Genomic DNA, 27,438 nt, shown 5'->3' with positions numbered 1-27,438 from the left:
CAACAATACCTCACCTTCTACTAACATAATTACTGCTTCAGTCTCTGTGTTGGAGCAACCTACATTGAACAATGTTCAATGGATAATGAAGGAAGCATCTCCAACTCCCGTATTCAAACTGATGTGAAACACTTACCTTGACTGAATATGCTTTCAGTTGATTGCCCATATTTGAAGCTTTACTACGTGCCCAGAGATAATGGAATATAAAACACTACACAAGCCGGCAGCAGCTGCCTGTGATTCATTGCATTATCAACCTGAATTTGGAAATTATAAGAACATAAGAACTAGGAACAGGAGTAGGCCATCTGGCCCCCCGAGCCTGCTCCGCCATTTAATGAGATCATGGCTGATCTTTGTGGACTCAGCTCCACTCTACGGCCCGTACACCATATCCCCGAATCCCTTTATTCTTTAGAAAGGCATCTATCTTTTTCTTAAAAACGTTTAAAGAAGGAGCCTCAACTGCTTCACTGGGCAAGGAATTCCAGAGATTCACAACCCTTTGGGTGAAGAAGTTCCTCCTACACTCCGTCCTAAATCTACCTCCCCTTATTTTGAGGCTATGCCCCCTAGTTCTGCTTTCCCCGACCAGTGGAAACAACCTGCCCGCATCTATCCTATCTATCTAATTAATATCTAAAGTTGCTGATGTTGATTTCAGGTTGGATGGATCTCTTGCTACCATTTTATGGGTAATGCCCTTCTTTATGATGTTCTTGCAGGGTTTTGCCCAGTGCTATTAGTTAGTGGTCTATGCAAAGCAAGGTGCTTAAAATGAACATGTATAACTGTTCATATGATATTATTGTAACTCTTCCCCCTCACTGAGTGGATAGCTTGTCCAATTGAAATTTGAAGTTAATAAAGTGTTACCCCCCCCCCCTCGGTGAAGTCTGCATAAATTATTCAGATATTCATATCCGAAAGGGGGAACTATTTAAAAGATTAATAATTACTTAATATTGTAAACATTTGAAATGCATTAATAGCCTGTAGCAATGAACAGTTAAAGTTTGCTCACACTGTAATAGAGTTTTCAGACTGAATGAGCATAATGTTAGCCTTTGACAATGGTGTAAAAGAATGATATAGAGTTAGGTCAGGATTTCTCGGTCTTCATCGCTGCAGTGTGAGAATTAATATGGATTTCTAATTTGCCCCAGTTTCAACTAAAACTTTGAATAAAATATGCTCTCAATCTGATGTATCATTGGTTATGTCATTGAACAATGAAAGCTATGGGGCTGGATTCTACGGTCACCGACTCCGAAATTGCTATCGGCCGGAGAATCAAAGTTACTGACTGAATCAGGGGCGGCGCCGCTTTCGCGATGCTCCGCTTCCTCCAAAGCAGCTCTGTGAGTACGCTGCGCCACGTATCGACAGCCTCAGGGCATTGCCTGAGGCTCACCCTCGATGCTACGCCCCCAACCGGCCTAGTTCCCGACGGCGCAGGACACGTGTGGTCCCAGCTGTGCGGGAACCCGGCATGGCGTCTGCGGACTCAGTCCAGTGCCGCCACAGTTGGAGGAGGGCCGATCCACGAGCAGGGGGGGACGTTAATGGGGCTGGGGGCACTGTGGGGCAGGGGTTGTCTGGGTTGCGCGAGCCGGCCAAAGAGGGGACTATTTTGCAGGCCAGGCCAGGTCCGCGAGCGGTCACCACCATGTTGCATGGCGCGGCTGCTGCAGACCTGGCAATATTCCGGGTCTAGTTTTTTCCATGTAATTTGAAGTTGGGTCCAGAGAATGTTCATTGTAAATGAACTGGGTTCTTGCGTGTGTGAAAATACGTATTTGTATCTTTGAGGGTGAAATGACAGGGAATCAAAGTTTTTGGGTGGGTCACGATTCCGACATCATCTACAATTCCAGATTGGGAACTTGGACGTGGCTATGGAGGGACATTGGTTGCAATCTTCCCAGAGGCAGCCAATTAAGAAATCACCTCCAGTCTCCTCCTGATAAGGACAGTGGATGGAGAAAAAGCAAGAGGCCCAATAGGAGGACTTGTAGCAATATTCAACCTCAGACCGAGAGGCGAATGCTCCTGAAAGGGAGAGTGGCCTACAGGGACACTTACTTGCGCCTCCGTCCATCAAAATAAAAAAATATAGCTGGGTGGAGGATAACTCCATCTGGAAGAAACATTAAACCTCTGTGCACCTGCCTTGTAGTCCCTTGATGTAGCCATTAACGCAGCCTGTGGTAGCTTGTTGACCTCTCAGCAAGAGATTGCCTCAAAGAAACTGGCAGGCTTCACACTCGGTGGTGAAAAGGGGAACTTTTATTGCCTTCAGAAAACATGATGTGGAGGTGCCAGCGACTGGGGTGGGCACAGTAAGAAGTCTTACAACACCAGGTTAAAATCCAACAGGGTTGTTTCGAATCACTAGCTTTCGGAGAGCAGCTCTTTCCTCAGATGAATCAACGTGATGGGAAAAATCTATCCACGGAGGCTAATCACAGGCTCCCAAATGACATGCTCCGCAGTTTAGACCTTTGACCATTATGAGGAATTAAAAATGGTGACAATGCACAAACTGCTCGTCCACCCATCTGGAGCTTGCAGATTTAAATTACAGCTCATCTTTTGTACATTTTTTTCAATTTACATCTCCTGCGGATTCTTCTCAGTAAAATGTTCTTTTTACTCAGTTGTCTACTTCTTGTGGCTGCCCAGTGAAAGGTATGTCTGATTTTGCACCCCATAGTATTTGCAGAAATGTTTCATTAAGTACAAAATCGGCCAGGTTATCACAGAAATGTTCAATTTGCAAGGCGTACTTATGTCTGTGGCATCATAGAATCCCTACAGTGCAGAAGGATGCCCTTCAGCCCATCGAGTCTGCACCCACCTTCTGAAAGAGCACCTTACCTAGGCCCACTCCCAAGCCGTACCGCCGTGACCCCAGCTTTGGTCAGTAAGGGGCAATTTAGCATGGCCACTCCACCTAACCTGCACATCTTTGGACTATGGAAGGAAACCGGAGCACCCGGAGGAAACCCACGCAGACATGGGGAGAACGTGCAAACTCCACACGGACAGTTTTCTAATGCTGGAATCGAACGCAGGTCCCCGGCACTGTGAGGCAGCAGTGATAACCATTGTGCCATTGTGCCGCCCTTGACCTGTAAGCCCAGCATTTTGAGACTCGAGCAGTAATAGTGCTTCAGAAGTGAGACATCCTATGAAACTGTCCATCACTTGGAGTCATGTTCAGAATTAAATAAAACACCGTGCCTCATTAAAACCTTAAAATTCTCCTGAGATATAGTCAGGCAATCATGAAACGGCTTGAACCATTGAGACACCCCACTAACTGAGTATTTTGTTGAGCTTAACTACCTTCCCTCTTCCCCCCTCAGCCTTTCTCCACTGCCAACCCATAAAAATATGAAAATGATATGAATGGGTGAATTGCTGCTTTTTGTTAGTTTTATTTTAATCCAAAAGTCAAATCTGTATGACTCGTCCTTCTGAGTGATTCGTAACGAATTTTCAAAATCTTTTCATGCTAAATCTTTGCTTCCCTGTAATGTAATGCACATGGATGTAAATCATCTCACTGAGTAACGATGCCCTTCACAGCTTGCAAAATAGGAGTATTACAATCTAGATAATAATGCAGTAAAGTACAAATCACCAGGAAGGTTGTAGCTCATGAAATGCAAATGTCTTTGTTTCTTGTGTAACATCATATTTATAGAGTTGGTATCCATGTGACTGTACGGGTGATGCTATTAAAAGATCAACAAACCTAATTTACATTTTCTGTTCCTCAGATGCAAAGAATTGAGCTACCCCAAGAACCTGCCACAGATTTCCCTCATTTTCATCTTTGTGAATGAAGCTCTGTCCGTCATCCTCCGCTCTGTGCACAGTGCAGTGAATCACACGCCAGCCCATCTACTGAAAGAAATTATCCTTGTGGATGACAACAGTGACGATGGTACAGTAATCTTCAAAACATGCGGTCGCGTAATTGTATACGCTACAGGCTTGCCTGACCTTGTGCCCATCTATATGTTCCAGGAGTATGTGAAAACATTGGAGTCAATTCATTGTGTGTGTCATGGCCTTCTCCTCCTGAGGGATCAGGGCATCATGGTTTTGGAAAGCTCTCTCCAATCTCTTGCCTCTGCCTCATGCTGTGACAACCTTATCCTGCAGCAACATGATTAAATAAGGATACGGCTAGCAATAGAGGAGTGTGTGTTGAGTGCAAAGACAGAGGTGAAATGAGAGATGTGAGAGTGAAGGAATGCGCTTAGAGCATTTTGCAAGTTGTTTCTGTGTGTTAGGATAGGTGTGTAGCACAGATTCCTTTAAACATCCTGGAGGGTAAAAGTAGTGTGTCTATTACTTTATTAGTGCAATGTTTGTAGTGGTACCTATGGTGGAAAAAGAAGGAAGAAAAATGATTGTGTGTGCTCAACCTCACATGGTGAGGTTGTTGATTCTTTTTGTTAACAAAGGGAGATGTTAGGAAATTGGATCCGGAAATGGGATCAAAGATGTAGTGGGCAACTTAGTGGTTAACAGACGCAGGGTAAAGCTGCTAGGACTGTGTCAGAGGTATACACCCCCACCTGGCCTGAGATACATTGTCCCATTCAGACTTAAACTTGTTAATGGGAATAAACATGATACCCCCGTTCAGCTGGGGTGATTCACTCAAGATCCATTGTCCTCCGAAACACTCTGATCCGCCAGGCATTAGCCTATTACAGAATCAGATGGCCTCTTTTGTCCATCAATTAGATGTTAATTGCAGATTCATAGCCTGGCCCTGTTCCTTTGTGTAAAAGGCAGTGGGTAATCAAAATCCCAGATAGCGATGACGAGTTCAAGTCTGGCACCCCAGGGCAGAACCATTGTTTGAGGGGCTGGGCGGTGCTCAGAGAGAGAAAAGAATCCTGTTCGAATATGTGGGGAGAGAAAGCTTTCGGAAGCGACCGAGAGAGGTCATGAAAAGTTGCCAATGAGAGAGGTTTTCGGAAAGAGGTCTGAAAAAGCTTCACTACCAGGAGGAATATGTTCAGTGTATGTAATTATCAAATTTGCCTGCATGTGCAAGTGGAGCATAGAGCTGTATGTTATGTTACGTGCTGTTCGAAAGTATTTTTATTCCAATTTTCATCATTTTACGTTTTACAGTAAAGCAGAACACACCCAACATATTAAACCCCCGACAAAAGAAAGCCCCCCCCCACCCCCCTTAACAATCAACAGTAATCAGCTCTCCAAATGCCCAAATGAACATACACCAACTCTTGTGGAACATATCACTCGCTCCCCTAATGGCAAATTTCACCTGTTCCAGGGTTAAGAACTCCATTAGGTCTCCCCACCATGCCGAGACACAGGGTGGAGAAGCTGACCTCCACCCCAACAGAACCCACCTGTGAGCAATCTGCGAGGCGAAGGCTAAAATATCTGCCCCGCACCCGTTATGTGCTGTTTAAAGGGAAATCATGGGCGAAATTCTCCCCCAACGGCGCGATGTCCGCCGACTGGCGCCAAAAACGGCGCCAATCAGACGGGCATCGCGCCGGCCCAAAGGTGCGGAATGCTCCGCATCTTTGGGGGCCGAGCCCCAACATTGAGGGGCTAGGCCGGCGCCGGAGGGATTTCCGCCACCGCCAGCTGGCGGAAATGGCGTTTGTTGCCCCGCCAGCTGGCGGAAATGACGTTTGTTGTCCCGCCAGCTGGCGCGGAAATGCGGCGCATGCGCGGGAGCGTCAGCGGCTGCTGACAGTTTCCCGGCGCATGCGCGGGAGCGTCAGCGGCCGCTGAAAGTTTCCCGCGCATGCGCAGTGGGGAGAGTCTCTTCCGCCTCCGCCATGGTGGAGGCCGTGGCGGAGGCGGAAGGGAAATAGTGCCCCCACGGCACAGGCTCGCCCGCGGATCGGTGGGCCCCGATCGCGGACCAGGCCACCGTGGGGGCACCCCCCGGGGTCAGATCGCCCCGCGCCTCCCCCCCCCCCCCCCCCCCAGGACCCCGGAGCCCGCCCACGCCGCCTGGTCCCGCCGGTAAATACCAGCTTTGATTTACGCCGGCGGGACACGCAATTTCTGGGCGGGACTTCGGCCCATCCGGGCCGGAGAATTGAGCGGGGGGTCCCGCCAACCGGCGCGGCCCGATTCCTGTCCCCGCCCAATCTCCGGTACCGGAGACTTCGGCGGGGGCGGGATTCATGGCGGCCAACGGCCATTCTCCGACCCGGCGGGGGGTCGGAGAATGACGCCCCCGGTGTCAGTGTTAAATGATACATGTAAGCTGTTCTTGTTAGGTTTGAAGTTTAACTATTATTTTCTTTTGTTTTAATAACGTTTTGTTTGTAAAAATGAACAAGCCCTATTTCTTATGCAAAACACTCCTGGAGCGATCGATATTTCTGCACAGTCTTAACATTTTTTTGAAAGTGTTGTGGCTCCAGGTTCAGTATCTTAGCCAGTGTTGGGATCTGATCAGATGTCCGTAACATTTTCCTGTACTGCTCTGCTTACCTGAGAGTGAGAAAGTTGGTGCAGAGTGGCAATGCCACCTCTCCCCAAAGGGCATGGCTGACTGCTCTGCCAGGCCTGGAGGATCGTTGTACCATGCAAAATGCCTCTTCTCTTAGACCTTGTCTAAAAGAACAATGGTGTCCTTCTCTGAGAAATTAACTCTTCTTATTATCCCACCCAATCTGCCTGCTTCAGAGGTTTTGCCTGCTTTGCCGTCCTACTGCCAACATAAAATAAAGATGTTGGTTACAGATGCGGTGGGACGATTTGAAAGAGAAAAGTCTCACAGAGTTGAGAAAAGCAGGAGTCTGCAGAATGCTTCCCCGCACTTGCACCATGATTGCAGTCATGTTGCTTGGAGGGTCAACTACTGACACTGCATTATGAATTGAGAAATCCATGGGTGAACAGTGTAACTTTCTGGTGCAGTAACGGTGCAACTACAGTACAACTGGCATTGAGGAAATTCAAGCATTGAAAACAATCCTGAGCTAGCTGCTTTCCACTGATTTGGGCTGTGTTTTTATTATCATGTTACAGAAGAACTAAAGGCCCCGTTGGAAGAATATGTCCACAAGCGCTACCCTGGTCTGGTAAAGGTAGTGAGGAATGAAAAACGTGAAGGCCTGATCCGAGCCCGAGTCCAGGGATGGAAAGCTGCAACAGCATTAATCACGGGGTTCTTTGATGCCCATGTGGAGTTTAGTGCAGGATGGTAAGTGGATGCCCAAACAATAGCGGGCACGACTCACTTTTGATGAAATAGCATCACTCTTAAGTCATGTGGAGTGGAGATATTCCTTTTAGCATCAACATCTTCCCTACCTTCATAAGCGTGTAAGGTCAGTTCGGAAGGTGGGTAAAAATGTGAGCATTTTCCATGGCTTATGCTTGCTCGTGCTCGCGCTTCATCACAATGTTTGGCAAATGGACTCTGATTGCTAGAGGCGTTGCCATGAAGAGTGCGTCAGGGAACAGTTAACTGTCCAACTTTTGACCTGCCTGGTCTGATTTTAAACAAAACTTCTCAGTGCAAGATGAAAAGCTTCAATTCATATCTCCTTTTTCAGCAATACTCAAGTGAAGCAATATATGTCCAGCTGATGACATTATAAATTATTATTTTATATAACTAATCATAATAATAATACATTGAAGCCTAAGAGCAACAGAAAATGTAGCAAGCTCAATATGAGTGCAGCAACCAAGCACTGGACTAGATCTTGACTTTGTGATAGTGCAAAATGGGTGATAGAGTAACAGCAGTTCATCTTTACATCGTCCCCGATTTTTATTTCCATCAACAGTGATTTTTCTTCTTTATTAGTGCTCACTCTGCTTGTGAGATTGTTGTAATGAATCAAAGGAATTTCTACCTGAAAGTGTGTTAAATGTTCAGCACAATCTGCGAGACACGACAGTAAGGGCAAAAAATGTATTACCGTCAATCAGAAGGGACTTACATCAAGAGTCTGTCACGATTGTACTAGATATTTGAAAGATCATTTTGCTAAATTTCACATCCCTGCGTTTTGTTCATAATCCGATACGTTTCCCATCTCCAAATAACTTTACAATTCTCTTTTAAAATTAGCTTCCATCACAGTTTCCAATGTAGCATTTCTGATGCTGGCAACACTCTGAGTTAAAAATAATTCTTCTCATCTCCACTCGAGGGCCGGAGTTCTCTGTCTGCTTATTCCGCTGCAGTGAATGGAGTTTTATATGAGCATCAAAATTCTCCATTCTCGCTGGCAGCATTGGCGGGGCGAACTCAGATCGGAGAATTCCGGCCTAAGTCTTTTGTCCTTTATTTTAAATCGATGACATTTGTTTGACATGGGCCTCTGTACGTGGAACATGTAATATGCCTTGCTGAAGTGCATAGCTCAGTCTGCAGTTTACTATCTGACTAGCAACCGCGCAGGAGCTCTGCAGAGATGGAGGCCTCCATCTACACTACTTCAGCTGCAAATTGGATACTGTCACCTACCAGACTGATTCATCTCTGATTGCCTATCTCACTTGTGAAGTCAACACCACGGGAAAAGTGATTGTGTTAGATATTTGAAGATCATTTTGCTAAATTTCACATCCCCGCTCTGGTGATATGCATGTACACATTAATGTATATACTCATCTATTGATGTATATAGTCATCTATATGACCTCTGACGAGCAGACAGCGATAGAAATCCACCACGTGGCTCCACAAATCCAGAAGTTGGTAATAAGACGTACGAGAGGGCAATCGCATTAGATGTAGCTCCAGGAGAGTGCACGCACTTATTTGTTACCGTTTGTATTATAGTTATCTTTCCACGTGTTCATTTTGTCAATAAACTATATTACTAGTGAAAGAACTAGATGTTCTGTGTGCATCATTACCACGGCCACAACACAGAACATAACACCCGTGTTATAACTCTAGACATTTCCCATCTTCAAATAACTTTACAATTCTCTTTTAAAATTAGCTTCCATCACAATTTCCGATGTAGCTTTTCCAGCATCGGTTTTCAACCCACCGATCTCTGTGAAGGAATACCTATTTGACTTTGATTCTGGACTCTGAAAACCATGTAAAACAATTATTATTTCCAATATTAACCTACTCACTAGAGAGAACAGATTTATTTATCTGTTCATTCGAAACTTCTTTGAAAACCTCTCGTTAGGTCACCTCATAGCCGTTTATGTTCCAAGGAAAACTATCCAAACATTTTCCAACCTCTCATCATAGCTTAAGTCTTTCATCCCTGTTAGCATCCTGGTAAAATCCTCTGTATCCTTTCTAAGGACTTCATGTTTCTCCTGAAGTATGGTGCACAATATTCTAGCTGAGACTGTACCAATCTTATATAAAGATTGCAAATTTTCTCTTTGTGTTTATATTCTATTTCTCCCAAATAACAAATGTGGCTTTTAGCTACTTTGTCAAGCCGATCCCACCACCTTTAGGAATTTGTAGAAATTGGTGTCAAACTTTCTCTGTTGATCTACACTTATTAAAATCATACCATTTGTAGTATGCTCTATTTCTATTTTAGTGATCCCAGAGGCAATTACTTCACACTCATCCACACTGAACGTCATCTGTCATGCATCTGTCTATTTCACCATCCTGTCTAGGTTATCCTGCTGCCTATAATTACCCTGATCATGATCAACTACTTTGCAAAATTTTGTGTCATCTGCAAACTTTATAATGCTGTTCCCATACCCGAGACGCGGTGGTTTATAAACATTTAAAGAAGTGGTGAACACAAAACTGACCCTCGGGGAACAGCACTGCAAATCAGCTCCCACTCAAAAAAACGCCAATCCTTCACCTCCCTCTGTTTCCTGTCACTCAGCCTGTTCAGTATCAAGAATGCAATTTGATTCTGAGAGCTTCCTTCTTCTTAACACATCCCTTCTCTATTTCACTTTGTTGAAGGCCTACTGAAAGTCCACATGATATACATTTGTTGCGCTACCCTAATCAACCTGCCCTGTGACTTCACCAAAGAATTTAGACATGAATTGCCATTAACAAATCCATGCTGTCCTTTCTGGTTTCATCCATTCCTTTCCAAATGAAAGCTCATTTTGCCCCTGGTAACAGTTACCCACAGCTTACCTGCCATCAATGTTAGGGTGACTTCTTGGTTTACCCCTCTACTTTTCCTTCAATAGTAGCGCAAAATTAACAACCCTCCAGTTCTCTAGCACTATTCCCATATCCAATGAAGAGTGAGAAGTTGTAACTAATGCCTCTCCAATTCTACCTGTGCTCATATCTGTAGCCAAGGATGTATTCCACCTGGACTACATAACTTAGTTCAGCAATGCTAATTTGTTTAATATGTATGACGAACATGGAGGGTTAATTTAAGCACCAATAATTTATTTTAGAGTACCCAATTTTTTTTTTTTTCCAATTAAGGGGCAATTTAGCGTGGCCAATCCACCTAACCTGCACATCTTTGGATTGTGGGGGTGAGACCCATGCAGATACAGGGAGAATGTGCAAACTCCACACGGACAGTGGTCCAGGGCCGGGATCGAACCCGGGTCCTCAGCGCCGTAGTCCCTGTGCTCACCACTGCACCACATACCGCCCTTTAAGCACCACTAATTTCTACTCTCGCCCCCCGTCTGCAATCAGAAAGGTATTTTGATTTATTTCCTTCTTTATAAGCAGTGGCATATTTCCCAACTCCATAGTTTTTGTGGCATCCTCGCAGCAAATTTATCCTCAAAATGTGAAAAGAGGGTCTGCATTCATGCAGTAAAGAGATGGATAGAGAAAGTAAGATATAGAGTATAGAGACCACAAAAAAAAGAAGTATTGGGCATGTCCAACGGTCATGGCACGCCAAAATTGGAGCAAGACGCGGCCGGTAATGCTGGGAGTGGCCTTATCCGGGTTTCCCGATGGCTGTTGCGCCTCGCAAGATCTGGTTATGGCTCAAATGGCTAAGTGGGTTTAAGAACCCACTTAACAGTGATTACGCAAGATCTAACCAGCTCCTGGCAAACGTGGACTTTGCCACCTAGGCACACTGGCACTACCAAAGTGCCTGGGTGGCATTGTCAGGCTGGCAGGAGCACTGCAAGGGTGCTAGGGTGGCAGTGTCAGGGTGCCCAAGTGCCAGGCTGCACTACCAAGGGTCAGGGCCTGAGGAGGGCCATGCCCATGAAAGGGGGGATGAGGAGGGTATGAAGATGAAGACGGAAAGTGCAGGTATGAAAGAAACTACCCAGGGCCCGAAAAAGTGACTAAATGTAGTTAGATAAAGGTGTGGAACTCGCCAACAGAGCCGAGGAGAAACTCCGAGCCAAACCTACCACAAATGACACTAAGAAACGTTTCCATTAAATTGCGCCCCTTGTTTCACATGGGCTTTGGAGTGCAGAATCAAAGTCCAGTAAGGTATTCTTTCACAGAGATTGGTGGGTTGAAATTAAATGCTGGATAATTCACTTTTCACGTGGCTTCACATGATGAGATAGGCATGCAGAGATGGATCAGTCTGGTCAGGGATGTTACTCAACTTCTAACAGAAGCAATACAGATGGGGTCCAAGTTTTCCACCTCTGCAGAGCTCCTTGCCTATGAGGCTGATCTTTACAGTTCAACAAGGCAATATTACTTGTTCCACAAGCCAGAGGCCCATGTCACATGGCTCTCATCTCTGTACCAGGTCGTTGGTGAATGATGTGTATCCATTGTCTGGATACCAAAGACTGTTAAATGTCTCGACCATTAGGAATTGAAAGGAAGTTTTGTGAGGCCTTTATCTTAGCAGATACTCATATCTCCTTCTGGCCAGCCTAGGTTATTAATGCAGATTGCCTTTATATGATTTGAGTGAAGTTGGGCTGTATAGTCCACAAGGGTCATTAGTGGTTCCTTACAGATAGTAAGGCGCATGTTTTCCCAAATTTACTAGGTAGCGTCTTTTCTTCGGGGATCACAGTCAGACAGAAGTTCGGCTATTTTAAAGGTTTATGTTCAGTTTTAAAATTTTCGAAACAAATTGGTCATATCTATGTATAATTTACAAAATGTACGGTGTGAGATCTTCATCCCTCATGTATGTCCCTCACATCTGTCTGCTCCACACCTATTCTGGCCCTAATCTCCCTCATTACGTTTAGAGGAACCTTCACATCATCATACCTTTCCTTGTGAAGCCAAATGCAAAGTATTAATTTCTTTAAAATTAATTCTTGGGATGTGGGCTTCGCTGGCTGGGCCACCATTTATTGCGCATCCCTAATTGCCATTCAATTGATTGGCTTGCTGGTCCATTTCAAAGGCCATTCCAGAGCCAATCACATTGTTGTGGACCTGGAGTCTCATGTAGGCCAGACCGTGTAAGGCCGGCAGATTTCCTTCCCTGAAGAACGCTAGTGAACCAGGTGGGCTTTTACGGCAATCGCCAATGGTTTCATGGTTTGAATATCAAAGTTCAAATTTCACCATCTGCTGAGATGTATTCGAACCCAGCTCTCCAGAGGATTTCCCTGCATCTCTGGATTATTATTCCATTCTGTCACTACTTGGCCACTCATATTTTAGTCATGCCCTTTGTATCACGTGAAGATTTCTCTTTGGATTAGGCTTCTCTAACCTTTTCGGGGGGAGGACACATGTCAAAATGTTTCTCGGTCCAGGGGCTGGGCAAATTTTGTAAAGATAAAGTTTGCCGCAACATTAAGCATGAATTATAAAAATAAACTGAGATATGAAAAGAATCAACTTGCTGAGCAAAGGGACAAAGAGTAATAAATAAAGATGAGTATTAGAGTGGAATAAGTGTCTGTCAGGCTCACTCTCAGTCTCAAGGTGCGCACTCAGTCACCCTCACCCAGTGTGAGAGTGGGTGAGAGTTAATGATGGTGAGTCTGTGGGTGAAAGTGAATAAAAAACCTGCTACTGGGACTTCCGGTGGTGGTGATGTGATGAGCGGACGCACAGCAGGTGGCTCTCCTCCCAATCAGACCCAATATGGTGAATTTTCTGAGATTTCTGGCCCAAAAAGCCACCCAGAACTCTCCCAAACCCAGACAGGGCGAACAGCAAAGAAGTGGGAAGGAAGATGCCGGCAAACGGCAGTTCAAAGAGTCGACGAGAAGGCAGAAGGAGCGGAAAGGGGCACGAGCAAGCGGACCTTCCAGCGGACCCACAAGGCTAGGTGGAAGCCCTGGCGAACCAAGAGCGGGGAAGACCGGCGACCCGCACGGTGGGACAGGAGTGAACGATGACGTATCCCCACACCAGGGGATGGATGGAAGAGTTTCCTAAAAAAAGGAACTGGCCGACATGAGGGTGGCGATTAAAATGGAGTACTGGATGGTGGTGAAGAGATGGTGACGGAAGCGATGGCCTCCCTCCAGCGCACAGACAGCCTAGGAAGAAGATGAATGCCCAGGAAAGAACGATCCTGGACCTGGAAAAGGCATCATCGGATCAGAGTGACAGGATCGTGGCTCTGGAGGCTGAGGTGAGGAGGTTGGTGGCGGTCCAGGGGAACTTGAAGGGGAAGGTTGAAGACCACGAAAACAAGTCACGATGGCAAAATGTCCGTATCGTGGGCTTACCAGAGGGCATTCGGGGGGGATCCAAAGGACTACATCGCCCAAATGCTGGGCAATCTGAGAGAGACAGCTTCCCCAGCTCTCCAGAACATGACAGGTCACTCAGGCCAAAACCCCAAAACTGGGGAACAGCTGCGAGCGATAATCGCAAAGTTGCACCGGTAACAAGACTGGGAAAAAAATCCTGTGGTGGGCACGAAAAACAAAGTCATGCACATGAGAAGGACATAGGATCAGGGTGTATCAGGACATTGGGGCAGACCTTGCAAAAAAGAGGGCCGGTTTTAACAGGGCAAAATTGGCGCTCTATAAGAACGGGGTGAGGTTCGGCATGCTGTTCCCAGCCAGACTTTGGGTAACGTACCAGGGGAAGGAACACAACTTCGGCACCCCAGCGGAGGCCGACGTGTTTGTAAAAGTGAACAATTTGGAGAGGGATCAAACGTGGCAGCAGTGAGGGCAGCGGGAAGAAAGGAACGCAAGTGGAAGACAGAATGAGACCAGGAACAACTATGTGGAGTCTGTGTTTGTGCGGGACTGTGCTGCCTCTTCTCGGTTTAAAGCTGTAAGACAGAGAGGGAAGGGAGCGAGAATAGGGGAAGCACGTGAGGGGGAGAGGACAGGAAGGGAGACAGGCAGACAGAATGGATACAGGGTTAAACCATCCCAGGGAGGGGAGCCACCCTACTAGCAGAAGGGCTAGCATGGGAGACAGGCGGTAAGGGGGGCCGTGGTGCACTTCTCAGGGGAGAGTTGATATACATCTGAGCCCTCACATAAAAGGCATCTGTAACCAGCCTAATGTATTTGTGTGCGGCTGACTGATGCCAATCAGATCACCGGTGCCACCCTGAATTGAGCCGCTATGATTAGGCACCTGGGCCTTCAAGAGTCTCACTGGCAGATTTCTCCTGACATTTACCCAACCCCTCCAAATCTTTCATTAGGTGTCAGGGCAATTGAATAGATACATGGGACCCATGCCTGTATCCTTGCGGGACACCTCAAAGACGGACCCCGCCCCCCATCATGACCTGAGACGGGGTGAGTGAAGATAAGACTTCACTATGAAGCCTTGCATTGGACTTCACAATAGTGCATCCTGTGTGATGTTACATCTTGTATGAGCATTGGAGTTCAGTGTTTGCGTCTCCAATCAGCGATAGTGAACTTTAGCTCTGCAGATTTCATTGGCACAATTGACTTGTCAATGAAGGGTAGAGGTCCTTAAATGAATCAGTAAATGAAAAAAATGAATTAAGCTTGTTTCCAGCACTATGCAGGCAGCAAAGAGCATGATTACCTCTTGATGACATATCACTAACAATCCAGCCAACGGAAAATTACTTTGCGGAATCCAAAGTTCTTCTGGCTTTGAAGCATTCCATTGAATTGTTAATTCCAGATCCCACAAGAAATTCAAATGCTTTGTGACTCTGAGCAGAAAGATGGAAACACAGTGCTAATAGTTTTATCCAAACATGCCGCAAATACATTTAGATTTGAGCATATTTTAACCTCTGTTCCATTATTCATTGTTCCTAATTACTGAAAGAGTAATGAACACTCAAGGGAAATAAAAACTTTTAAGAGCATCAATGAAAGTTGTAGTCTGGGCCTCAGAAATAAAACTAATTGCATTTATATACTGGCTTTCATACTGCAAAGCATTCCAATGCACTTGCGGATGGGACAAGGGTTGTCCTTTGGGCTTTTGCATTAAGTAGTGGTGTATTCAGGAATCGCGAGGGACACTGCATCTTCAAGTAGTTAATCTGTAACCATCCGCACAAGATTATCACCACTAGCAATTGTGATACCTTTAAGGTGATCCACTGTCGTTCATTACTAGGCCACGAAGAGAAGTACAAATATTGGCTCTAGAACAGCAACTTTAGACACCAGCCCTAGCTTACAGGATCTCTGTGGCAGTCTTTATACCAGTTGAGCATATACCTATGAGAGCCATCATTGCGCAAAACCGGATTCAGATGCCTTGACAACTCTAGGGGTACCCTACAATACAAGCCAACTGAGGTCTTGTGCCTTCATCATTGTTTAATGCATTGAACAAAATTGTCATACAATAAACGTGGGCCAGCTAGTGAATTTATGAAGAACTATCAAAACGGCAACATATAGGAAAGTGAAGAGCTTGAAAATATAGCTGGTGAACCACTTTCTCAGCGGCGAGAACCATTCACCAGACTCTCGGAATTAGCCAATTTGCTCAATGTTTGAAAAATCTTTCCAACATCTTCACCCTCACTAAAATAAATGTTGAATATATATAATTCCTGTCTAGTGCTGATGCAGTGTTGAGCACCATAATAAAAACATTGACTACATTGCTACTTCAGTGTTAGCCGACTTGGGCAGCATGGTAGCACAAATGGATAGCACTGTGGCTTCACAGCGCCAGGGTCCCAGGTTCGATTCCCCGCTGGGTCACTGTCTGTGCGGAGTCTACACATTCTCCCCGTGTCTGCGTGGGTTTTCTCTGGGTGTTCCGGTTTTCTTCCACAGTCCAAAGACATGCAGGTTAGGTGGATTGGCCAAAAAGGTTAGGAGGGGTTATTGGGTCACGGGGATAGTGTGGACGTGAGTGCTTAAGTGGGTCGGTGCAGACTCGATGGGCCGAATGGCCTCCTTCTGCACTGTATGTTCTATGTAATACCCTCAATGTGATCACTGTATTGGCATCCTAGTGGTTTCCCTTGGCGACAGTATGTGACTGATGTTTTGAAACCTAATCTAGTACTTTGTCTCTATGTCCCCCCCCCCCACCCCCTCACCCAAGCAGAGTTGGTTTCATTCAAGTTTTTCTTATTGAAGTGGTACTTGACGCGTGTGAACATGGGGTTGGCCAGCTGCATCCTTTACCAATTGTCACTAACAGGGACAAAGTGAATCTTGTATGCAGTCACTGGATAATGGTTGGGTTGGATCTGGATGTGTTGTCATCCTGAAAGATAGCAACATTATTTAAGCAGATTTCATGCCTGCCCTGTTCCTGTGGCAATATGGTGAATACCACGGCAGCACTAAAGCCTTTATCATTGAATCTCTTAATCCAGTCGTCTAGTCTGTTAAAAGCAGAGGAGAAATAGGCATTGCAGTCCGAGATACCATTGACAACGGTATGAACAAGAGGTGCATTGGGTGCTTTCTTGCGGCCCACTCTAATACCCGTGATGCTACCACCTGCTCGATACTTAGCTGCAATGATTCGAAGCGACGCATCAACACAATTGGATGTAGATGCTTCCACACTACTTGTGGTCGACATAAACTTGCTTTACATAGTGTCAGCAATGGCTGTGGAAATCTCTGATACTTGGAACGCATTCCTCTGACCAGTGCCCTGCCTGTTTTACACATAGCAACACGGGTAAAGGCTGAGTCGTTTTGATAGATTCGGCACAAATTTACCATAATAATTGATTCATCCTAAAAACAATCTTAATTGTGTCACAGTTTGAGGACGTGGTGCTTCTAAGTTTACTGACAGTTTCTTCGGCTTTTTGTGTACACCATTTTTGTTGATTATATGGCCAAGATAATTTATGGATGACGTGAAAAAATTTGCGGTTGAATTCTCCGTTGCCTGACGCCAATATTGTAATCGGCAACCGGGCGGAGAATCGACTCCAATGCCCAAATCGGGGCCACCGCCGGTCAGCCATGCTCCGCCCTCTCAGAAATGGTATAATCATGGCGTGCACTGTTGCAACAGCGTTGGTGCATCATCGGCAGGCCCTCCTGCGATACGCGTCCCCGATGGGCCGAGATCCTGATGGGGCAGGACACGTGTGGTCTCAGCAGTCGGGAATCCGGATCCGTGCTGCTGGCCAAGGGAGGCGTACGCGAGGGCTGGGGGGACTCTGGTGGGGGGGGTGGCCTGTGAGGTCGCGGGTGGCGGGTCAGGTCCGCGCACAGCTGGCACCATGTTGTACGGCGTGACGACCGCTGCAGGTCGTCAGTCGTGTGCATGCGCAGCCAGGGACCCGGCCATTCTCTGCCCGTTTTCGGCGCAGGAGCCGGGAGTTTCACCCAGCGTCGCTGCTCGCCCCTCACTGGTCCCAGAATCTGTGAGGGGTTGGCACCGATCTTTTGGTCGTAAAACCCCCGCAAATATCCGTTCGATCCAGCATTTAGCCGCTGAAACAGAGAATCCAGCCCCGCACTTTTCCTTTATTGCGTGCAATTCTGGTGGCCGCATTATAGGAAGGATGTGGAAGCATTGGAAAGGGTGCAGAGGAGATTTACCAGAATGTTGCCTGGTATGGTGGGAAGATCTTATGAGGAAAGGCTGAGGGACTTGAGGCTGTTTTCGTTAGAGAGAAAAAGGTTAAGAGGTGACTTAATTGAGGCATACAAGATGATCAGAGGATTGGATAGGGTGGACAGTGAGAGCCTCTTTCCTCGGATGGTGATGTCTAGTGCGAGGGGACATACCTTTAAATTGAGGGGAGATAGATATAAGACAGATGTCAGAGGTGGGTTCTTTATTCAGAGAGTAGTAAGGGCATGGAATGCCCTGCCTGCAACAGTAGTGGACTCGCCAACACTAAGGGCATTCAAATGGTCATTGGATAGACATATGGACGATAAGGGAATAGTGTAGATGGGCTTTAGAGTGGTTTCACTGGTCGGCGCAACATCGAGGGCCGAAGGGCCTGTACTGCGCTGTAATGTTCAATGTTCTATGTTCTTAACTCTCAGGTTGTGGCTCTGTAACCACTTCAGAGTAGCTTCCATATTCACCAAGTGTCCCTGTTCACTCAAAACCGTGATGAGTATGTCAACTAAATAACATTGCACTCAATTCAATCCACTTAGAATTTGATCCATGGTTCTTTGAAAAGAGAAGGGGCAGATGTTCAAAAGGAAGTCTTCTTTAACGAAACAGACCTTTGTGCGTCACTATTGAGTAGTGACTGTGATTCCACAGCCACTTTCATCTGTAGATATGGCTGTGAAAGTTCAGTTTCACCGTATTTTGAGTGATCTTGAGTTTCATCCATTAAGTTGCTGACACGATTAGATTGTTTGACTGTATTGTTCTTCTTACGCTTCTGTGGTGTCGGAGAATTTCTTCTGAGCCCAACACACTTTGGCAATGTGGCCCTACTTACCACAGTACGAAGTCTTACAACACCAGGTTAAAGTCCAACAGGTCTGTTTCGATGTCACTAGCTTTCGGAGCGCTGCTCCTTCCTCACCTGAGGAAGGAGCAGCGCTCCGAAAGCTAGTGACATCGAAACAAACCTGTTGGACTTTAACCTGGTGTTGTAAGACTTCATACTGTGCTCACCCCAGTCCAACGCCGGCATCTCCACATCATGTCTACTTACCACAGTTCTTGTATGTATTTGATTTACTCCAGCATTCCCCTGCTGAGTGTCCAACTTGTGTACAATGGTGACATGGTTGCACCTTTGCAGCCTTGTTCCTTGAGGTATCCATTTTGTGGATCTTCGCTCCAGTCCCTATCTGTGAAGCTTCTCTGGTAGCCATCTACATAGATGTGGCAACTTCCACAGCAGCCTTTAGAGTTAAATCACTTACAGTAAGCAGCTTCCTCTGAATAGCTTCACTGCGGAAACCAGCCTGTCTCCAAGAGTATCATCAAGTGGTGTAGCAAATTCACAATATCTAGCTAATCTTCTTAAAGATGCTTTAGACTGTAAAATTGTTTCAACTTCTTTCTCACTATGGCAGTGGGATTGCAACCTTCCTGAAATCAACAATGGTTTATGAGAGAAATGGCCCTCTAAGATTTTCATAAACTCACTGAAGGACTTTTGTTGGGTAAACAAAATTCTGTCACAGCATAAATGTTTTATGGCCAAGTGAGCTGAGAAATGTTTTGAAATGTATGTCCTTTGGTGTCTGCTTAGCTATTAAAAACAATTGGAAATTTTCTTCATATGAATTCCATATTGCATAATCCTCATCAAACATGTCCCTGACACCCGTTTTTCCTGCTATTTGTGGATTCCGGCTTCTAGGAATCCTCCCTTCTGGCTGTGTTGGAAAGTGTGGCACAAACAATCCCTTGAACAAGCAACTCGGAAATCTTTCCCTTTTATGCCTAAATATTTTGACTTTTCCTATGTAGAGTTGACAGACTTCGAAATCCATATTTCCCCACAGCCTGGGCAGCTTCACCACACACACGGTCCCTGTCGCCAGACCCCACTCACTTCAATGCAAGTAAGTCTTCCCCAGCTGCCAGTCTTCTTACTCACAGTTGTTGTCGAATTTATTTTAATCTTCTGTATCGGTGGCAGTGCTTTGCTCGATGCCTTTGTGTGTTTGTGTGCGTGTGAGCGAGATTCTTCTGTTGCGCCAGATACTGGCCCATAATTAGTCGATGAAAATCTTCTTTCCTGCGATTTTTCCTGCCTCAATCCTCGTCGCCAGTTTCCTCTCCTGTTATACGTCTTTGTTGCCGCAAAGAGAAAAGGTATGGAGGTGACCACAGTCTGAATTCTTGTAAAACATGATGAGAGGTTTATTAAAGGTGTTGCTCAAACAATTAAGATAGTGATCTTCTCAAAGCTCCCACAAGCACTCTGCTGACGTCACTACACATCATGTTATACAGAACCAGCAGGAATGTATTCCCAGATATACAACAAGTGTTTCCTAATTTCACTACCGAGAGGTCTAATCTAATTTTTAGACTCCATACCCTAGTCCTAGATTAAACAGTTGAACTTTTTCTCTCTATCTACCCTATCTGTTCTCCTTAATATCTTGAAAATATCAATCAAACCACACCTTAAATTTCAGGAGATACAATGCTAACTTGTTTAATCTCTTCCTGTAATTTAACTCTTGGAGTCCAACTATTATTCTGGTAAGCTACACACTTCCTCCAAGGCCAGTATATCTTTTCTAATGTGTGGTGCCCAGAACAGCTAGCTGTAGTGCATACGTACTGGAGAATTATCAATGGGTGATGGTGGGATTAGGCTATTGAGTTGGATGATCAGCCATGATTATAATGAATGGCGGGGCAGTCTGGAAGGGCCAAAGGGGCTGGTTTAGCACAGGGCTAAATCGCTGGCTTTGAAAGAAGACCAAGGCAGGTCAGCAGCACGGTTCAATTCCCGTACAGCCTCCCCGAACAGGCGCCGGAATGTAGCGACGAGGGGCTTTTCACAGTAACTTCATTTGAAGCCTACTTTTGACAGAAGCGATTTTCATTTTCATTTCATTTTTCAAATGGCCTCCTCTTGCTCCTATTTTCTATGTTTCTGAATCTGACATTGTGTTTTGGGATAATGTTGCTAAGCGGCAAAATGCAGGCGAGGAATAGGAGGAGACCAAGGATTGATCTTTGTAAGAAATCAGAGGTAAGTACACTCAAAAACAAGGTTGGGCAGCTGGAAAGGAAAGCATTGCATCTAATTACATCCCTCATATTGATAAAGTAGTCATAATGGTAAAAAGCCGTCTGCAGAAGGATTGAAGTTCGTGGGCAGAATTTAGTGTAGGTAACATGTATTCAACCCATTAATGGGGAAACTCGTGGGGAACCTGTGGCATTTGCCCAAAGGCTATTTAAATCCAATCAGGCAACTAAGTGGGCAGCGTCCAGCCTCCTACAGCGTTAAGTACCCAGTAGGGTGGAAATCCTGCCCCCCCAAGAGCTGCCCACTGCTAATTAGAGCTGCCAATTGGCAGCTCTAACTTACAGGCAATGCCGCTGAGAATGATAGCTGATATCACAGTGAGGACTTCACCAGGGATGAGCAGGTTGAGGGTCGTGGGGAGGGGGTCTCCGGTGAGGAGGGGAAGGGTAGTTAGATGCAAGGTGGGGAGGGTGTGGCTCTCAGTGGGCATCCCCTTCCTGATGTTGGGTCCCTCAAGTGGGCACTGATTGCCTTCGAAGAAACAAATCTCCTGCGGGGCTACTGATAATGCTGAGAGTGTTTGCTGAGTGCCCTACAGGTGGCGCAGGAGGCTGCACAGGTTTAGGAGAATTTCTGAGCCACTACGAAATCCCAGTGGGCTCAGGGATAATTGCTCAATATTTCACCTTAATTGATCATTTGGCCAGTTCCCTATCTCAATCCTGCCAGTTTCTAAATGAGGGTCAGTTTTCCTGCCAGCAAGAATGGGCTGTGTTGCCTCCCTCACAATGATGTGTGCCTGCCCATCACCTAGGCCGCTCCAACAGGCTTCATTAAATCCCAGCTGATATATGAGGGAAGCATGCAGGGGTCCATTTTATTCTTCCATAAATGTATGCCACCAAGCGTTGTTGAACAGGCCTGATTTGGCCTAAATTGTGGTGTTCACAACTAGATTTTAAATAGCCAGATATCTGTATTGAGCAACAAATTTAGCTTCCCAGTCATCCGTAATGAATCAGAGAATCCCTATAGTACAAAAAGAGAGTCTGCACCGACTCTCCTAAAGAGCACTCTATCCAGGCCCACTCCCCTTCCCCATCCTCACAACCCTGCCTAACCTTTGGAAACTACGGGGGCCATTTTGCATGGCCAATCCACATCTTTGGATCGTGGGAAGAAATCAGAGCACCCGGAGGAAACCCACGCAGACACGCGGTGAATGTACAAACTCCACGAGGACAGTTACCCAAGGTCGGAATTGAACCTGGCACCCTGACGTTGTAAGGCAGCAGTGCTAACCACGGTGCCACCGTGAAATACTGCAAATCTTTGTTAAAAATTACCAGTCATGTATAAGGTAATTAAAGTGTGAGGAGAACTAAAGTTCTTGGCAACTGTTCAACATCAAGATAAAAAGAAACTTTGCTCTTTCTTTGTCCTAGCAAAAATTACTTGCCAATCATATCTTCAGCACAATAAACCACTGGCCCACATACTTCAGCAAATTGTATGATTTTTATGGAGGCATTTGTGCCTTGATTTAAAAATAAACCTTTTCAGAGATTGTAGGTTAATGGCTTCAGCTAAGAGCAATCAGGGAGAATGGTTCTCAGAACCCTCATCTAAATTGATCAATTTTCCTTTCCAGTTGTCAAAGTAATATGCCACCCGTGGCATGATAATTGAAGCCTTTCAAGGTATCACGTTGGCGAATGTTTTAGGAAGTATTTTCTCCCAGCATCTCCGTTTCTTTCTTCTTCACACTTACATGTTTTCTCAAGATGACGTGAGCGAGATCCATGTTGATTCAGTGCGCTTTGAGCTTTTTCAATAACATCTGTAGCCTAAGATGCTTGCTGGCATTACGTAAATCCTGTCCCTGACCACAAAGCTAATTAAAGTGAACTGACATTGATGGTCCCCATGAATCTCTCCAGTCTGGAAAGTTGCAACAAACATTTTCTGCTCCTCTGTTGGTTGCCTCATTGGGACTTCAGGGTATCCTTTGCTCATTTTGCGGTACGTGGGCCCCAAGTCAAAAAAATCATCTCCTTTCCCATCTAAAAACTCTTTGGTAATGCTTTAAATCTTGACGTAAATAAGCAACAAAAGAAGCTTTTGGATTTCAAATGATAGTTACTCCTAAAACCACGCCCAACTAAGCAATCACTCCAAAATCCTTGGATTCAATCCCAGTATTTCATCCAGAAGCACACCTGTCAATGATCTCCAGTGCCCAGAGCCCTTCTTCTTAAATTTGTAGGATTAGCCCCAGGCATTCAGGAGTTCAGGCAGCTTCCCTGGGACTGCTCCTGCCCATCAAGAAGCTGCTCTGCTTCAGTCCACTTGGTGTCCTGGTCTCCAAAGCTGTGCCAGGTCTCGGCTGAGCCAGTCTGGTGAGAACCCTTGGCCTGTCGGGACTCTGACTCTGGCTGTATCATCTGGATGGCAAGTGGCGGCCCTACTCTTCCAGGGCATGACCGAATCTCCGAGAATTGGCAGGGATTGGTGCAGCTGCGCCTCCACCAACGTCAGTTAGGTTCTGCTGCTGCCCTGCTGAGTGGAGGGCTGAAGAGCAGCAGAATCTTTGTGCATTTTTGTCCTATGCTTTGGCCTTTAGTGTTATTAGAATCACTGTTATTAACTTTGACTTACTGGTATAGTAAGTGCCACTAAAAATATACAGAATACTTTCAAATTAATGAATGCATATTTGTGATATAGATCCTGAACTGCTTCCCTAATAGTACTTAACGTTCTCTGTCCCATTTTAGTCTGGAGAAACCACGTTATCTTTGGGAGGAAGAACAGGGTGATCCAAGACTCCTTGGTCAAGTTGTTGTTTAAAATATCATCATAATGACTCTATGGGCGCGATTCTCTGGAAACATTTCTAAGTGTGCTAGCGAGAGGGAATTGCCGTGTGCTTCCCAGTGCTCGACCCAGCGAGGCCGGCAACACTATTCAACGTTAATTGGTCCACTTAACGAGGCATCCACCCCCAGGCAACTCCCAACATTACCCCCCCCCCCCCTCAGAAGTAGATGTCAGTGACACTCCAGCAGATCTATTGCTGCTTGGAGGAGTCCCAGAGGCTACGGGTGCAGGAGATGGTGCCAGGCACTGAGGCCAACACTGCTAGGGTGGCGAACGCAGTGGAGAGCCTGCTGTACGATGATGGCACCATGAGTGTAGTCCAAGGCATCGCTTGGTCGGCCATGGCGATTGCTGAGGGTCTCGGCAGAATGTCCAACTCGCTGGGGGATGTCACCCAGTACCAAGCTGACCACGGTAGCACAGTGGTTAGCACTGTTGCTTCACAGCACCAGGGACCTGGGTTTGATTCCCGACTTGGGTCACTGTCTGTGCGGAGTCTGCATGTCCCCGCCGTGTCTGCGTGGGTTTCTCCTAGTGATTTGATTTGATTTGATTTATTGTCACATGTACCAAAGTACAGTGAAAAATATTTTTCTGTGGCCAACGGAACATACACAGTACGTACATAGTAGGCAAAAAAAGAATAATCGACAGAGTACATTTACAAATGGTACATCGGCAAACAGTGATTGGTTACAGTGTGGAACAAGGGGCCAAACAAAGCAAATACATGAGCAAGAGCAGCATAGGACATTGTGAATAGTGTTCCTACAGGGAACTGATCAGTCCGAGTGAAAGTCGTTGAGTCTAGTAGCTGTGCTCCAGTTTCCTCCCACAACTCCCGAAAGACGTGCTGTTCGGTGAATTGGACATTCTGAATTCTCCGTCTGTGTACGCGAACAGGCGCCGGAGTGTGGCGACCAGGGGATTTTCACAGTAACTTCATTGCAGTGTTAATGTAAGCCTACTTATGACACTGATAAAGATTATTATTGATAAGGTTCTATGGGACATGTCCCACTGGATGGGAATGGCCGATGCGCTGCGGAGCTTGTTCCAGTCGCAGGTGGGCATGGCTGAGGCATTGCAGAGCATGTTGCGGTCACTGAGGAGCATCGCTGAGGGCATCGACACGATGGTGCGGACCATGGGAACTGCCAGGGCTGGCAGAGCCAGATGATGCAAAGGCAACTGGGGCTCAAACCAGATGCCCCTCAATCCCAACGTGAACCCCAGGGCCCTATGGGCACCAAGCAGGAGGAGGGGGCGCTGGGTGCCCACCCGGACCCATCCCATGGAGTGGTGATGGTGGGTACCATTCCCCCGAATTTCACCATTCTGATGAGGCCACGGCTCGAGGGTTAGCGCACAGGACAGGGCGGCATAGCTAAGCCTGTGCTGCCGACAAATGAGCTAGGGCCCTTTGGTCCCAAAGCCCCCAGAGGATGCCTGCCAGGGCCACCGAGGGCTAGGGGACGAGGTAGACAGCTTGCTGCCTCCACCTCAGGTGTGCATCCTGGGGAAACACCTAGACGTAGTGGTGGAGCTAGGAAGGCCAGGCACGTTGAGAATCACTGAGGGCGCCGGAGGAGGCGGAGTTGGGGCGTGGGGTGGGTAGGGGTGGGGAGGAGGAGGGGAGGGGGGGGTTAGGGGTTGGGGGGCGGCAGCACTGGGACTGGGGTATTGTACAGTACATTAAACTCCTTTTTGTACAATCATTATGATGCCTCTGTCACTTAATTCTGCAATGCGGGCTGACTCCCAGACCTTTTGCGCCCGCCCCACTGTTCGGATGTTGCCTGCATGGTGTTCCTCCCGCAGTGTTCAAGCACAGTGTCTATGCATCAAGGTGTGATTGGGATACTAGGTAATGACTCCCACATGCTAAATGGCCCGCCCACCCACGGGAATTTGTTTGGCATCTGTGAAGTGCTCCCTTAACCACGATTGCCAATTTCCTATTCGCAATAGTCTTCATCCGTGCAGCCAGAGGCCTCAGCAGTCGGTGGGTGGTATGGGTGATTGGTGGGGCAGACGTGCAGGGACAAGGGTTGTCCCAGGAATGGGTAAACATGATCCAAGGGTTGGCAGGGTGGTGCCACGTGCGGTTGCCCCTCCTGTTGCCCTCCCCAGCACACCCCCCACCCCCCATGGCGGCCCACCCCCAGCTGAGGGTCGCCCACCGAGCACGGGGGGTGGCAAACCCAGCACCCCCGATTTTTTTGCCTGTGAGCAAAGATGGCTACTCACCTCCTCGGCTCCTCGCAGAAGCCCTTTCACCAGGTTCATGTTTTTCAGCAGGAGTACTAATTGGCACCAGTGTGAGCATTTGCTGAGGAGGCCACTGAATGACGGGAGGCCATTGGATAAGGGGTCGTTCTCGTTAATTGTGTGGAAATGGAGCTTAAGTGGTGATAATTGGTTTCTCTCCATATTACGGTGAGATCCTGATTTCGTCTACGGGAGCAGGGCGTTTGCATCGCAAATTATTTGACACGTGGATCTCGTTTTTGGCCCCTCCCGCTATTGATCGGCCTTGTTTCGCTTTAGCGCAAGTGTAATGAGGCCGAAAGATCGGGCCCTATATAATGAGGTTAGTTTTCCATGCCCTTTGTCAAACTAATAGGATGGTTGAAGTGTAATCTTATTATTATATTATTATAATCTTGAGGTAAAAGCAATGCGCATAACTCAAGATCATGATTTAAAGTTAGGAGTCCAATGCTATTACATATAACTCGGGCTGAGGGTTTGTTTCAGTAGACGTAGGGAGAAGATTCAGCGTAATGGGAATCCTGGTAAGCAGCTATAAACTTCTTTACATTATGTAGCATGTCTATTAACCTGCAAAATAAGATGTCCACAGTCATTCTTATTCTCCTCCTGCATAAGGACGGGAAAATAGTAAACCTTGTTATTTTGATGAAATGACCAACTGCAGTGTTTTATCTTTACTGTCAAAATGGTCATGGGGGAAGTCTATATTTTAAATTGAGCAACCTAAGTATGGGGGGGTGGGGGCAGTGGTCAGTGGTCAGCTTAGTTGACTAAGTGGCTAGAGTGTGATACAGAATGATACCAACAGCACCGGTTGAATACCCACACTGGTTGTGGTAGCTCTTGGAAGCTTACCTAGTCACCTTGCCCCACACTAGCAGAGGGGTGTAAAGTAATGACTCGGTCACCAAAAACTTGGATTTTAAAAGCCCGTAAAAGGGAGACTATGTAATTCCATGCTTTTGAGCTTCTGCAAAGGATTAGTGTAGGAACCCAAGTGATAATTCCTGATTTCAACAAAATGAGGATTGAAGGAGGCGGATCCACGTGGAAAATGGCGTATTTATTGCCTTGGAGGAACAAAAGAACAAATTTCAGAGGAAAACTGACCACAGTAATGTAGATAGAGTAAAGATAAAAGAGATATGGTGATGGAGCAAGTAATTGTGAGTCAGAGATGTGATGTGCACAGTTGATCAAATGAGAACTTTTCTCCTTTAATCTGTTCAGAACTGAGAGGAGGTTGGTGAAGGAACCTTTGCGGATATGAAAGTGCTACAACACCCTGGGCCAGTGGGCGATCAAT

General features: G+C 46.3%; 1 protein-coding gene across 2 annotated transcripts in view; it reads left to right on the top strand.

The window, feature by feature from the left end:
• Positions 1 to 27,438, top strand: part of galnt17 (polypeptide N-acetylgalactosaminyltransferase 17) — a 512,955-nt gene that overhangs the window by 137,294 nt on the left and 348,223 nt on the right. For both annotated transcript variants that reach the window (XM_072469451.1, XM_072469452.1), the window contains exons 3-4: positions 3,792 to 3,958; positions 7,060 to 7,234. In XM_072469451.1, the coding sequence (XP_072325552.1) occupies positions 3,792 to 3,958; positions 7,060 to 7,234 (342 nt within the window). The remainder of the gene's footprint in view (positions 1 to 3,791; positions 3,959 to 7,059; positions 7,235 to 27,438) is intronic.

The sequence above is a fragment of the Scyliorhinus torazame genome, chromosome 12 (assembly GCF_047496885.1).
Source record: "Scyliorhinus torazame isolate Kashiwa2021f chromosome 12, sScyTor2.1, whole genome shotgun sequence".
NCBI classification, from domain to species: Eukaryota; Metazoa; Chordata; class Chondrichthyes; order Carcharhiniformes; family Scyliorhinidae; genus Scyliorhinus; species Scyliorhinus torazame.
Note: the sequence above shows the minus strand (reverse complement) of the source record. Positions and strands in the feature narration are given on the sequence as shown.